Source organism: Diceros bicornis, chromosome 1 (assembly GCF_020826845.1).
Source record: "Diceros bicornis minor isolate mBicDic1 chromosome 1, mDicBic1.mat.cur, whole genome shotgun sequence".
Lineage (NCBI taxonomy): Eukaryota > Metazoa > Chordata > Mammalia > Perissodactyla > Rhinocerotidae > Diceros > Diceros bicornis.
Window position 1 is genome coordinate 70,545,269 of NC_080740.1, and position 15,923 is coordinate 70,561,191.

Below are 15,923 nucleotides of genomic sequence, written 5' to 3' on the forward strand. Positions count from 1 at the left end.
GTCCTTCTCTCTTCATATTCAAGGCAGAGAATTCAAATGGTTTAGTGATCGCAGGTATAATATGGTTTGGGAAAAGCTTATCTCACTAAATGATACAATTGTGACCTATATAACTCATCTAAACAACTCCTAATCATATCTTACTGCCTAAAAATCTAAAATCTGACTCTTAGGTAGGCATTTTGTTTTCCCGACTGAGTTTTAAATTATTTGGATGCAAAGGATAAATCCATACTGGAATGCATACACCCCAAGGGGTTCACAAAATAATCCAAGAGAACACAGGGGAAAAATATGAAACTTTTATTTATAGACATTTACCTCATTCTTTTAAAAAATTCTATTTTAGGGTATACTTTAGAATGTAAACAATATATTATTATAGTAGTACATATGTATAATTTACGAACATTCAAATATACATATGGTAGGTCTAAGCGCTCAAAAAACTTTCACAGCTAAGGGTTGTTCAAAAATGTTTAGAGATCCCTGTGATGTACTCCCCACAGACCTGAGCATAAAAAGTAGTTGTGGCATTAGAATAAAAGCATGTAAGAATGGAAAGGAGGCAGGGCTAGTGCTTTGGGGAAACTCAGGAGAGAGGCTGGCGTCTCCCCAAGCACGAAGTCTCCTTCGGAAGTGAAGGGATCAGGTGCATAAGACAGAGGAGCAAGGGTTTAAGACTGCTGATAGAAAATGAAAATGACCAACATCACAAGAACCAGGTTCTGTGGATTTCTCTCCCCTCTGCTACCACCAATTTTTTTAACAACTTCATTGAGATATAATTAAATACCAATGCCAGTGTTGCATTCTCAACCAAAATCACCAGGGAGGGCTGCTGGGAAGAGGCGCATGCAGCACTCCAGTGCTATCTTTGCAGAGTCCTAATCTCTGGCAAACAGGTAGCGGAGACAAATATCGCAGACACAAATCCATCTGTTTAGAAAATCCCTTCGAGTCCTCTGAATGGTATTTAAAGATCAGGATTTCTGATTACTATGCAAAGCCAGATGGTGACTAAATTGAAAAAATACTGTTAATGGCACTGTGTACAAATAACTTAAATTAAGTTTATAAATAACCGGGGATTGTCACACCAGGGCTTGGTTAGGAAGAATGGAGCAACTGAAGCAAATCAAAATTAATCTATGAGTTTCCTGCTAAGTGAGACTTTTAAAATGCAGACCTTTATCTATTTACTTATGCCATCCTAATAATGCAAATAATAGCTACCATTTGTTGAGTGCTTACTAGGTGCCACACATTAAATCTAATATTTCATTTAGTCCTTATAACAACCTGAGAGGAATTAGCATCCTCTTCTTACAGTTGAGGAAACAAAAGCTCAGTATTAAGTAACTTTCCAGAGTCACATGGCTTAGTAAATAGCAGATCTTGATATTGAACCCAGGTCTAACTCCAAAACCCATCCTTTTATCCACCATGCTATACTGCCTTCTCAATACCTCAAGACAGCTTTAAGAACTTATATTCAAGAACCATTTCATAACAGGACTCTATTTAAATTAAGATGTCATTTAGCAAGATGTTATATAACAGGCAGTTTGACTTCTTAGAACACAGTGCAAAACACAAATGGAAACAAAAAAGAACAAGTCTCTCTCGTACAGAATCTATACATTCAACTTTACGTCCTTCTCTCACAAGAAAGACTTACTCAGAGCGCTCTCCTTTTAATACATAACTTGAATATGACTAGTTATCTGGTTTTCCACCACAGCAGATGAGAAACAGAAAATGAGTTTTGGGGATACCAGAAACAAGCTGGATGACAGTGAAGAGAACCCAGAAATGGGGAGATAAATGCACAGAAGGAAATAAAGATGCACAATTCTAAAAAGCAATTACAGACATTGTTAAAAGTATAGTGGTTTGGTATAATTTAACCTAACAGTTCTCAAATATTTTGGTCTCAAAACCCCTTTACACTCTTAAAATGTTTTGAGAATCCCGAAGAGTCTTTTTTAATGTAAGCTATATATCTATCAACATTTTTCATATTAAAAATTAAAACTGAAATGTTTGAAGTATTTATTAATTCATCAAAAATAACAATAAACCTACTACTTGTTAAAATAACATACTTTTTAAGAAAAATGACTATATTTTCCAAAAAAGAAAAATGTTAGTGAGCCAAGTGCCACTGTTTTATATCTTGGCAAATCTCTTTAACGTCCAGCTTAAAGATAGCTAGATTCTTTTACCTGTTTTTACATTCAGTCTGTTGTGATATGTTGTTTTGTTTAAGTACATGAAGAAATTCCAAGCTCATAAAAATATGTAGTTGGAAAGGGGAGAAGTATTTTAAAAGCCTTTTCAGATAATTGTGGATATTCTTTAACAGCACACCAAAACTCAACAAACGGTTATTTTTTAACAGTTAGTTGCAATTTGGAACCTGAAACCATATCATGAAATTTTGAACTTGGTTACATTAAATTAAAATACGTTAGTCTATCTTTTGCCGAGGCATGATTTGGTAATGTCACACATTAGTTACTTGAAAAATACTGGTTCTCTGAGTTATGCACATCTTCCAAATGCTGACACACTTCATTATAAAATTCCCAAAAAGATCAAATTTGTTACTATCACCACCGATTTCATCAGAAAAATCTGTAAGCACTGGGAAGCTGTCAAGCTCACCACAGTATTTACAAAATTCTAACTTTTCCTTAGTTTGAATTTTATTAGTACAAATACTATTAGCTGCTTTCCTTGAAGCAAAGGCTCACTTCATTCATTTTCAGGAAATATTACCAAATATCCTACTCTGAATAGTCTATGTGACTGCAACCTTTTAAAATAAAAATGGTTCCATAAAAAAACAGGTAGTTCAGCTTACAAATCTAACAATACAAGTGCTTTTCCTTGAGACAACTTCAGTATGCATCACACAGACTATGAAAAGAAGTGTACTCAAGGGTCAAGATTTAATAAAATTAATAATTGTTACTGCTTCATCAGGACAAGGTTAAACGAAATTGGCACTTTTTTTTTTTTACTGTGAATGTGTCGCAGTGAAAATATAATATTAGTACAGTTTGGTGCCACTATCTTGATTCATGCTAAGGCACCGGTAATTTCCCACCACTGCTTCTGCACCATTAGTACAAATGTCAAAACAATAAAAAAGAAAAATTTTTTAAGCAAATCATCTTGGTACTATTAAGCAAAGAGTTTTGACTCAGGAGCTCCCTGAAGAGGTCTTAGAGACTCAAAGATCTGCAGACCACACTTTTTAAACCACTGATGTAATCTACCACATGGACGACTGGCCCTATATGTCTTGACAGTTCCTGAGGAAATTTTTCTATTCACTTTTTTTTTTTTAAGTTTTATTTATTTATTTATTTTTCCCCCAAAGCCCCAGTTGATAGTTGTATGTCATAGCTGCACATCCTCCTAGTTGCTGCATGTGGGACACGGCCTCAGCATGGCTGGAGAAGTGGTGCGTCGGTGCGCGCCCGGGATCCGAACCCAGGCCGCCAGCAGTGGAGCGCATGCACCCAACCGCTAAGCCACAGAGCCGGCCTTCTATTCACTTTTTATGTTTATAATTGATTGTTTCATCAGAAAAGGCAAAACTGTAATCATCAGATTCTACTAAAAAAAGAAGCCAGTTAGTTTGTAACACATAGTAGAAATATTTCCAGGTAAAATGTTAAAATGAAACAACTCTTAAAGCTTATAATTCAACTGCCCAGAAATTATGCTTTATGTCAACCACCTCATTTCCTGATTGCTCTGCAGAAATTAGTAGCTACTACACTTAACATTTTCTGAGGGACGAAGATATTAAAATATGGCATAAGAAAACTTTTGAAAATGAAAAAGATAAACTATCACCCACATTTTGGATAACTGCCATCCTGCAGGCCTCAATTCAAGATGAGGTCAGGGGTCACAGGAGTCAGAGAGGCATGGGAGTAGTATCTAGGGATACAAAAGCTCATAGGGATGACCAGCCAGACTGAAGCAGGAATCTGACAAAGGCAGCTCTCTAACTGAAAAAGCAGACAGAGATGTGAGTTGCAAGATTAGACTTGGAGAAGCACAAAGAGTTGGGGAGACGGAGGATGGAGAAGAAACACACATAAGGCCAAATACATCAATGCCTAGTCAGGGGAAAGACCGCAGAGAATTCTGCAGAAAAACCCTCAATAAAAAAAGTAAAATCAAGCCAGTGTAATTGGAGAGAAAATAATTTATTTCAAGGGCAAGACACTGCATATAAACACACTACACCCTCCCCTCTCAGATACTGGATTTTTATATTACCTTTTTTTTCTTCTTCCTCTTCCTCACAGAATTCTGCTAGGGAAAATGCTTCTTTGAGCTGCTCCAATTCAAGTTTTAGAGTCTCTAATTCTTCTCCACTTAGAGAATTAAGGACAGATTTCACCTGAATGGATATAAAGAAAAAGAATAACATTCACAAATGGAGAAGAGGCCACAGACCAAATTAAAACCAAAATTATGAGCTCACCAGCCAACACAAGCTATTCCTTAAGAACCAACACAAGAGGCTGGTCATTACAGAAAGGCAGGGAGAATTTGTACTTCCAAAAATAATACAAGCCAGAAACGTCTGGAAATTATTAGTGCTTAACAAATCTTAGAAATTAGGGGGAAATGAAATAGTCTTGAATGAATTTAAAGCTAACAGGTAACTGTATCCAAATTGGCAACTTAAGCCAAAGACACTGAAAAAAAGAAAGACCAAAGTGAAGGAAAAATAACAGATGAGCCATTAATACCTCTTTGTCAATCTGTCTTTTTTGTTTAATTAGAGAAATAAGACATGACTCACTCCATTTCTATCAATTAGTTCAAACATTAGTTTTTTGTTTATTTTGGTATAGTATTTTCAAATAGTCTCAAGTCTCCATCTGAAATACATGTCATCTTCCAACTGTACAAAAAGAAAAGAAACTATGCAACATTCCTATGCTTGGAGTCTATTCCAGTTGAAATTTCTGGTTTGGAACTACCTTTATTTCACTTTCTCGGGAAAGCATTTCTAGAGCTTCTAGATGTGAAAGGCCTTGAAATTCATCAAAGAGTAGCCCATAATGAGCTTTCTTGTCCGTTTCCACAGTAACCTCATTGGAGGTCCATAGCTCTTCTTTCTCCTTCGCCTCTCTTAAAGCCTGAAAAAGAGACGGAGACATTACAATGCAGCAAGTAATGAGACCTCAAGAGCGAGTTTTGAGAGGTGAAGGAAGCAAAGCTGAGACGGGTAGGAGTACTGAGCACTGTCCTTTCATTCCTGGCATTGTGATTCAAGCCTGATAGGCTCAGGGGCTGCGGGGGAAAAAAATGAGCACACATAATATGATCCTACAGGGTAAATAACACCCAAGGAAGCACGTCTTTCTCCAAAAGCAGTTTAAACATTACTCTAATAAACAACTCCGGAAGGGCTTGGCATCCTGTACTTCATTGCCAAGAGGCTTCTGCAAAAAGGAAAGAGGAGGAAAAAAAGAACTGGGACATTTTTCTAAGCATTAGAGCTCTCACTGTCTACCTCCCACAAAAGCCTTAATAAATAAATCATTGAACATTCTTCAAAAGGAAATATTAACAAGGTCTCAAGTTACCATAGGCAAAAATACAGACCAAAACAGAAACAGGAAGTAAACAGGTAAAACCAAACAGTACCTGAGACAGTGTAGAATTCCGGTTCATCAGACCCTTGGTTCTTTTAAATCCAGGATCCCCTTCTGCTATTACATCCATGGTCTTTTTCCCAATGAATTCTAAGGCATCCAAACCTCCACTGATAACACTCTTTCCCTAGGAAACACACGCAACCTCGTTATAATAATATTGAAAAAAAAACACTTGCATGTTTTGAATATATAAAGTAGTGGCTAACAATACGAAGCACTGGCAAGAATATGGAGCAACTGAAACAATCATACACTGCTTGTGAGAATGTAAAGAGGTATAACCACTTTAGAAAACTCTATCTGCTACAGCTGAATATATGAATATCCTATGATCCAGCAACTCTACACATGGTCACATACTCAACAGAAACGTGTACAGAAATTCATCAAAAGACATGTACAAGGGGGCCGGCCCGGTGGCGCAAGCGGTTAAGTGCGCGCGCTCCGCTGCGGCGGCCCGGGGTTCGCTGGTTCGGATCCCGGGCGCGCACCGACGCACTGCTTGGTAAGCCATGCTGTGGCGGCGTCCCATATAAAGTGGAGGAAGATAGGCACAGATGTTAGCCCAGGGCCGTCTTCCTCAGCAAAAAAAAAGAGGAGGATTGGCGGATGTTAGCTCAGGGCTGATCTCCTCACCAAAAAAAAAAAAAAAAAAAAAGACATGTACAAGAAGGCTCATAATAGCACTATTTGTAAAAGCTAAAAACTGGAAACTACCCCAATTCTCATCAACTGTGGCATAAATAAATGTGACAAAGTCACACAATGGAATACAGCAAAGAAACTGGACTACAGTATGCAAATTACACCATGGATAAATCATACAAACATAATGTTGAGTGAAAGAAGCTAGAAACAAAAAACTATATACGGTATGATTCCATTCATATAAAGTCTAAAAGTCAGCAAAATTAATCTATGATGGTAGAAGTCAAGATTGTGGTTATCTTGGTGGGCAAGAGAGGGAGGCACAGATAACTGGGAGAGGGCACAGAGGAGACATGTGATGTACCATAATGTTGTTTCTTAGTCTAAACGTTTTCACATTGTGAAAATTCAAACTGTGAACACTTGTGATTTCACTTTTCTGTGTATATGTTATACTTTAATAACAAGTCAAAATTAAAAAGTACTAGCTATCTATCTTCATATAGGCAAGATATTAAGCTTCCTATATAATCTTTTTAAAAATGTTTCTAATCATCTATAGTTTTATAAGTATTTATCATAAATATCACAACTCCCCCTTGCCTAAAAGATACAATTATGAGAAAAATATTTTTGTGAAGCAGAGAAGTTTTCTAGGGCCACCAAACCAAAAATTCCTAGTCCATAAAATATTACGTACATTGCCTCTCTGTTACTCTTCATTCCCTACTCCCTCCTTTACTTCTTTAAAGTCAAGTAGCTCTCCCTCCACCCCTAAGATTAAAGTGAGTGATCTTCAGTGATTTGGACTCCCATAAAAGTAATCAGCCCCAATGGCTTTTCAAGGAAAAGAGTGAGAAAGAGACAAAAACCCATCATAACCACGGAAGGGAGGAGGAGACCTTGCACTTTTTACTCACTGTGCTCTGAACAGCAGTAGAGATGGTTGAGAATACACCAAAGGGCCCAGTCATTGGGGAGGAAGTTTCATTCTCTTTGGCATTTGTCTCTCCTACAGGAGGGAGAGTAAGTGTAAATATGAAGGGATGGTCCATAAATAGATTTGCTTTATTAGCAACTATGTGAATTTTTAAAAATTAGACCCTGCTTCCCACACACAAGGCCTTAGCCCTTTTTGTTTTATTATTTTAAACTATTTGCCTATTTTAAAATGAAAGCTTAGATAGCTTTTTTTCATTTTCAATTCATTTCAAAAATAAAATCCAGTCTTTTAAACAAACTACTAATATACATAACAACAGATACATACTGTACGATTCCATTTATATAATCTTCTGGACAAGACAGAACTATAGAGTCAGAAAACAGATCAGTGGTTGCCAAGAGCTGAGAGTAGGTGGAGGGAAGTGACTACAAAGGGGTATGAGGGTACTTTTTTGGGGTAATGAAAATATTCTAATATCTTGATTGTCTATACAGATACAAGAAATATTCTACATCTGTATCATCACAATAGACTGTGATTATACAGTGTCAAAAGGCATGTATGTTTGTCAAAACATGTAAAACTGTCTCCCTAAAAAGAGTCAACTTTACTGTATATAAATAACTCAATAGGGGCCGGCCCGGTGGCGCAAGCGGTTAAGTGCGCGCGCTCCGCTGCGGCGGCCCGGGGTTCGCTGGTTCGGATCCCGGGCGCGCACCGATGCACTGCTTGGTAAGCCATGCTGTGGCGGCGTCCCATATAAAGTGGAGGAAGATAGGCACCGATGTTAGCCCAGGGCCGTCTTCCTCAGCAAAAAAAGAGGAGGATTGGCGGATGTTAGCTCAGGGCTGATCTCCTCACAAAAAAAAATAAAATAAAATAAAATAAATAACTCAATAAACCTGACTTTTAAAAATCTAGCCTATTTAACTTTTATCCTAGAAAATTATGCTTATTCACAGGAATCACACATGCATTATAAAGACGGGTATGTTTCATTAAGAAAAAAATCTGTTCCATTTTATTAACTTTGAAATCTCACAGGAGATCAACAAATAATCTATTATAAGCAGGACTACTGCTTCCAGCTACGATGGATTAACTGGTATCAGACTTGCCCTTCTACCATAGTATCTAGAAAATTGGATAAAATATAAGAAACAACTTTCTTCAGACATTGGACAACAAACAGTATAGGACTATGGTCCAGGAGAAAAGAGAAACAAATGAAGGAAACTCTATGATTGGTTTGGCTTTCCAGACCACATCACAGAGAGTGAAAACCCAAGCAGAGCATGGCAGTTTCACTGAGTGGAAGAGACAGAGACTAGAGTCCAGGAAAGCTGAAGCACCTGGAATGTGCAGGTCAGAGTACTGGAGAGGAGGGAGCTATAGAGGTAAAGACTTCCAGGAACCTACATAGCAATGCCCTTGAGTTTTTGGCTGAATACAAAGCTGTTCATGCTTTGGGAGACTTCACAATTAAGAAACTTCTGAGCAAAGAACTACCATGGAGCTGTAAACTAAACAATGCCCAAAGCTCCTGCTAGGCTGAGAGACATCTGACTTCCAACCAATCAAGTAGAGAGACCTAGTTAAACACCTGGGAATTAGGTAGAGACCTCAGAAGAGCCAGAGGCTTTAACAGTAGGGCTAAACTAGCACTTAAGAGTAAAGGCTACTCCAGATTCACCTTAAAGAAGCTTAAAAACAAGCCTTAAAAGGATCAATCTAAGCTACAAATACTATTTTAACTGCTTGCCAAACAAAACTCACACCTTTTAAAAGAAGACAACAAAATCCACTCAACAATGTAATATTCCTAACATCCAGCATCCAAACAAAGAAATGAAAAACATGATCTATAACAAAGAAAAAAAATTGGTCAACAGAAAGAGACTCAAATGACAGAGATGATAGAATTAGCAGACAAGGACACTAAAATATGTACATCAAGAGTGAGAAAAAGAAACAATGGAATTCCTAGAGCTGAAAAATTTCACATCTGAAATAAAAAGTCATTGAATGGACTTAACAGTATTAGACAAAGCAGAAGAAACGATCGTGAACTTGAGGACACAACAATAAAAACTATCCAAACTGAAGCACAGAGAAAAAAGGCTTAAAAAAATTAACCAAACCTCAGTGACTGTGGGACAATACTAAACTATCTAAGACACACGTAACTGGAATCCCAGGGAATAAAAGCAGAGGGCAGAAATATTACACTAAGAAACAATGGCCAAACAGTTTCCAAATTTGATTAAATCCTGAATCCACGAAGTCCAATGAATCTCCAGCAGAATAAACACAAAACTACATCATAATCAAAACTGCTGAAGAGCAGTGATAATGAGAAGTTGTAAAAGCAGCCAGAGAAAAGACACATTATACACAGGGAAACAATGACAAAAATCTGACTGACTTCCCAAGAGAAAGAATGAAAGCCAAAACACAATAGAATGGCAGTTTTAAAGTGATAAAAGGGAGAGAAAATCATCACTGTAGAAATCTACATCCAAAAAAAATCCTCAAAAATGAAAATAAAAACATTTTCAAACAAACAAACTATGAGAGAATTCACTGTCAGTAGACCTGCACTAACAAGAAATATTGAAGAACATTCTTAAAGCTGAAGGAAAATGGTATCAATTGAAAACCTGGCTCTACACAAAAGAACAGTGAGCATCAGAAATGGTAATTATGGGGCCAGACCCAGTGGCCTAGTGATTAAGTTCAGCATGCTCGGCTTCGGTGGCCCAGGTTCGGTTCCTGGGTACGGACCTACACCACTCGTCTGTCAGTGGCCATGCTGTGGTGGTGGCTCACATACAAAAAGAAGACTGACAGCGGATGTTAGCTCAGGGCAAATCTTTCTCAGCAAAAAAAAAAAAAAAGGAAATGGTAATTATGTGGATAAATATAAAAGACCTTCCACCCTACTTTTTAATATTCATGGGGTAGAAATGGGAGAAAGGTCTTCCCTTTTCTCTCTTCAAAGAATGTTGTTTAGAGACAGCCCTGATGGTCTAGTGGTTAGAATTTAGAGCTCACTACTTTGGCAGCCTGGGTTCACTTCCCAGTCACGGAACCACACCACCTGTCCATCAGTTGCCATGCTATGGTGGCAGCTCACATAGAACAGCTAGAACGACTTACAACTAGGATATACAACCATGCACTGGGTCCTTGGGGAGTAAACAAAAAAACAAAAATGTTGTTTAGAGAGTAATCTGGCAAACTGCATCCAAATTTTATCCATGAGTACCCTATAACTCAGCAATTCCATGTTCAGGGTTTTCTATTAAGAAATAATTGCAAAAAGACACAGGTATAACAATGTTAAGTGTAGCATTGTTCATGATGTTTTTTAAAAAGTGATTAATTATATATTTAAAATATACCTATATAAATGAAATTCCCTACAGCCATTAAAAATGATGATGCAGGCATATTACTGACGTAGAATATGATAGGTTTTAAACAAAGGTAGGTTATAAAAAAATAGAAAGTATGATTAGTTTTCTAAATATGCATGTTCATGTGAACAAAAAATCTGGAATGATATATACCAAAACGCTATTTCTAGATGAATTAGAAGATTTTGCACTTACTTGTTTATAGCTTTCTATTTTTTGACTAATTTTTCTTATAATCAGCATTATAATTTTCAAAATCAGAGGGAAAAAAAGCAATTTTTGCTCTGAGAAACGAAAGTCTCTATGACACATAACCCACCTTTCAGGCTCATCTTTCCCTCCATCCCTAAACAAATCCTGGGCTTCTCTCTTCCCCAAACACCCTCATACCTTTTTACTTTTTTTATTCATGCTGTTTATTACCTTAACCTCAAAATCCCCGTTCCACAGCTTCTCCATCTGTCAAAACCATATCCCTTCTCAAGATCTAACTCAAATATCTTCCTTCATGAAAACATAAATTAATTGCTCAAAGTTCTGACAACCCTTTGCTTGAAACTCAACCACACATTGACTTCACCTGATTTGTGCTCTGGTTAGTTCTTTCAATGATGGATTCATCCATTAGATCCAAAACAGAGGACAGGTTCTATGTCTAACTCATTTCCAAGTTCTCGCAACACCAAGCACTGTGTTTTGCCCATGACACGCACACTTTCCTCTCACCTTATTTTTCTTCATTTCACTTTATCATTGAGGTATGGACCTTATGGAGTTTGTTTACTGATATCTCTCCATCACTTAGAATAGTGCCTGGTACTGAGTAGGCACTCAATAAACTTTTGTTAAATGAATTAATCTGCCGGATTGAGTTTAGAAAAATAATCTTCCTACAATAATCTTCCTATCTTTGTTGTATGAAGCCAGAGACAATGCTTAACTACACTAAGAAGGAAATGAGTATTTGATGCAAACACAAGCATAAAACATCCTTTATTCCTCACCCACTAATGCATTCATTTGGCTTTTTCCCCCAGTCTTACAAATGGTAAAGGACTGTGAGGTTCACAAGCATAAAAGAACAAAGATACAGCATGAAGGGTAAACTCTCAACAAATACTTCTGTGTAGTACCAGTCTGAATCTTAGTCCACATTATTTATTTATTCTTATTCCCTCTATTACTTGTCTTTCCCATCATTATCTAGTATATTCAAACACAGAGTTTGGATCAAACACTTCACTCCTGCCCCATCCCTAGAAGATAACTGAACAATTTCCATCAGTGGCCTCAGCTCACCTCAAAGTTCTGAAAAGACACATCCAGCTATAACATCCTTGGCAGAGGAATTAACCTCCCTCCTTAGAAACTTTAGAAGATGGAAGGACTTTATTATCATAAGGCTTTCCATTCTAATTTTGGAAAGTTCTCTTTATTAACTCTTATAACCCTTTAAAAACTCTTATTATAATAATAATTATTATTATTATCTAAATTAATATCAAAGTCCACATAACTTTCAGAGTGGTACTAGTTCGCTTCTTATGAGCCACAAAGAATAAACCTAAGCCATCTTCTCCATGGTAGTCTTCAGAGATTACCGACATATTCTCCCCATCTCCCTTCCCCAGATTTCCAGATTCAATATTCATGATGCCTTCAACTTTTTCTTGTAAGACATTAATTCTAGATATTTCACTATCTAGTTCACTCTTTTCAGGATTCGCTCCAGTTTTTCAATGCCCTTCTTAAAACATGGCTTGGTGATAGACGTCTTTTAGGCCTCGTCGAAGACACTGCTGTTTACCTATCCAAGGCCACTTCTAATCCCCTTTTCCCTGCCTCCTAAGCCCACCTTCTGATATGAAGGTTTATAACGCCCAACTCACTCTCCCAGTATCTCTTGCTGCTACAGCATTAACATGAGACCTTGTTCTAGCCAACGGAATTTGAGAAATATGTTCGGGCTGGTGGGAAAAATTTTCCTCTCTTTAAAGGGAGACGGATACATGAGGAGAAATGACACTTCCCATCTACTTAACTCCTGACTTTGAGCACAGCGGTATGAGAACACTATATTTGGAGCTGTGGTACTATGTGGCAACCATAAATTGACAACAGAAAAAATTGTAGAAGCCAACACAGAACTCTGACATCAATGAGCCACTAAACTAACTCTAGAACAGCCTACTTCTGGAGTTCTTGTAAGTGAGAAAAATAAACTCACTTTTAATCACATATTCTGTTACTTACAGCCAAAATAGTCTGATGCAGATATCACCAAGAACAATGTTCCCAATTCATACACATAATCCTTTGTGGTCATGTTTCTATACTGTGATCTTGTCTCCTGGCCAGAGCTGACCCACTGACATGTGACCCAAGTTTAGGTTGATCCAATTCTCTCTCCTGGGAATTTAGAAGTGGAAATAACTGATGCCAGTTAGTCTCTGATGGGCACTTATACCAGGACTCAATATAAAGCTGGAGCAGGGGATGATAAGCAGAGATTCTGCTTAGTGAGAAAAATGATACAGATGAGCAGAGAGAATAAGAGTAGGAAACAATAAAGCCCCTTAAAGATGGAGAAAGCAAACTCAGACCCTGAAAAGCCTTCTGTTTTCTGGTCCCAAGCCCTCCTGATCCCCAGTTATAACTCTGCCTTTTATGGCTTAAGTGATCAGGCAGGCCTCCAGAATTAAACTTCACTTTCATAAAAATCCAAACACAAAAAAATACAAAACTAACACATTAAAATACTTTTTCATGCCACAATAGATTCAAATTCAGCTAACTCACACTGCATTCTTACTCAATTATGCCAAGCACACTGCTAGGCAATTTTTACATTCTACATTCACGGCCTTACTTACTTAATGCTTATAACAGTCCTTTAGGATATAAAATACCACCCCATTTCATAGATGAGGACAGTGAAGTGAAGACACACACGAGTGGTTAAAGGACATTGACCTCTGTCAGTCGATGATTCCAAATCCCCCTTCTCACCAGTCCCATGATACCCCAAATATCAGACACTCAATAAATAGCTACTAAAAAAAAGCTCAACTGTTCCATTTTAATCCATAATTCTAGGTTTTAATGTTTAACGTTTAAGATACTGACCTGTTGCACGTTGGACTTCAGTTGAAATTTCACTGGGACTAGGGATTCCCAGGGAAGTCTCTGCCTTCTCAAGGACATTTGAAATACCTTGTCCTAATGAGAAAAATGATATTTTTATATTTGAATATTATTGGCTATTAGTCACCAAAACTGAAGAAACAAACCAAAAATCAAGCCTGCAGATTTTTAAAATCATTATGGCCACAACACGTTATTTTGACCATACATAACTAATCTTTGGGCGTGTATCCTTATAAAAAGAAAAAAACAAACTGATTCATTATCACCAAAAAATAATTTTATATTAACAATTCCTAGACGTCAACCTTCTAATGAGGAAATGCTGCAAACCCCAGCGGCAGTATAAGTTACTAATGCATCCTCAAACTATAGAGCCTTTGAGTAAACATGGAAGAGGAATTATGAACAAAGCCATTTTTAACACAGATCTGTAGCAAAATACACACAAAAATTAATAAAATGACTGATGATCTTACCTACTGTAGCTACTGTAGCTGAGGCTGAGGAGAGTAAGGACTTGCCCCAGCTGCCCCAATAGCCCCATCCAGTCTGAGGTACATCTTTAGAAACTGTCTCCTATTTTTCCCAGTAGGCAGAAAAACAAAAGGCAAAGAAAAATGGAAAAATTAGAGGAAAATAAGTGTATAATAAGGTATCTAATTGTTAGCAAAAAGTATGGGTAACAAATACATATTATTTGGCTAAAGAAATGTATTGCTTGACTGATAGATGTATGTTACCTGCATGTAAGCACCACACAGCAAAGGCAACTACTTATAAAGGCATTTACAGAACTGAGAAAATTGTGTTCTATGGTTGTAAAAGGAAAGAAAAAAGTACAATCCTAAATTGGTATTGATTCTAAATTCCTTTTAACCCTAACATTTTTTAATCTCAATCTTTTAATAGATACTCTACTTTGCCTGCAGCCTGTGATGCCTGAACAGGGAGAACTTCTGAAGTCTCAAGGTCACTGGAAGGTTTGGACTCTGGTCTTTTCCGAGTGGAAGCTACAGGTTCTGATTTACTCTCTGGTTTGGTACTTTGGTCAACAGACTCAGAAGTCTTGGCTGGCTCACAGTTCCCATCTTCAAGGATGGAGCTTGCTTCAGTTAACACTGGAGACTCAATATCATCCTCATCTGACATGATTATATCATCACCTGGTAAAATAAAAGCCCAAGAAAAAATTTAATTATATAGGCTTTTTTGGTACAAGTTATTTGTTTAAAGTTTTACTCCAAAATTACAGATTCACATGCAGGTGTAAGAAATAATACAGAGAGATCCTATATACCCTCATCCAGTTTTCCCCAATGGGAACAATTTGTATAATTGTAGTTTAATATCACAACTAGGAAATTGATAGATACAATCTATCAACCTTATTTAGATTTCACCAATTTTACACGCACTCATGTGTATTTAGTTCTATGAAACTTTATCACATGTATAGATTCACGTGACCATCACCACACTCAGGATACAGAACAGCTCAATCACAAGGATCCTTCGTGTTATTCTTTTTTAGCCACGTCCCACCCTCCTTCCATCCCACAGCAACCACTGATCTGTTGTCCATCTCTGTAATTTTGTCATTTCAAGATGTTATATAGGGCCGGCCTGGTGGCGTAGTGGTTAAGTTCGGCACACTCTGCTTCAGCAGCACAGGGTTCACAGGTTCAGATCCCGGGCGTGGACCTACTCTGCTCATCAAGCCATGCTGTGGTGGCGACCCACATACAAGAAAGAGGAAGAATGGCATAGATGTTAGCTCAGGGCCACTCTTCCTCAAGCAAAAAGAGGAAGATGGGCAACAGATGTTAGCTCAGGGCCTATCTTCCGCAGCCTCTCCCCACCACAAAAAAATGTGCCCATCAAGATGTTATACAAATGGAATCATACAGTATATAACCTTTCAAGATCAACTTTTTTTACTCAGCATAAGTCCCTCAAGATCCATCCAAGTTGTGTACATCAGTAGTTTCTTCCTTTTATTGCTGAGTAGTATGTCTTAGTATGGATGTATCTCAGTTTGCTTAACCATTTACCTGTTGAAGGATA

The 15,923-nt window shown here is 37.5% G+C and overlaps 1 protein-coding gene across 1 annotated transcript in view; it reads right to left on the reverse strand.

The window, feature by feature from the left end:
* The window catches only part of FAM114A2 (family with sequence similarity 114 member A2), a 35,830-nt gene that overhangs the window by 17,194 nt on the left and 2,713 nt on the right, over positions 1 to 15,923 (reverse strand). The window contains exons 2-8 of the mRNA XM_058544547.1: positions 14,778 to 15,022; positions 14,336 to 14,435; positions 13,839 to 13,931; positions 7,268 to 7,359; positions 5,689 to 5,823; positions 5,019 to 5,177; positions 4,306 to 4,429 (exon numbers count right to left, since the gene is read on the reverse strand). Coding sequence (XP_058400530.1) covers positions 4,306 to 4,429; positions 5,019 to 5,177; positions 5,689 to 5,823; positions 7,268 to 7,359; positions 13,839 to 13,931; positions 14,336 to 14,435; positions 14,778 to 15,008 — 934 coding nt within the window. The 5' untranslated portion in view covers positions 15,009 to 15,022. The remainder of the gene's footprint in view (positions 1 to 4,305; positions 4,430 to 5,018; positions 5,178 to 5,688; positions 5,824 to 7,267; positions 7,360 to 13,838; positions 13,932 to 14,335; positions 14,436 to 14,777; positions 15,023 to 15,923) is intronic.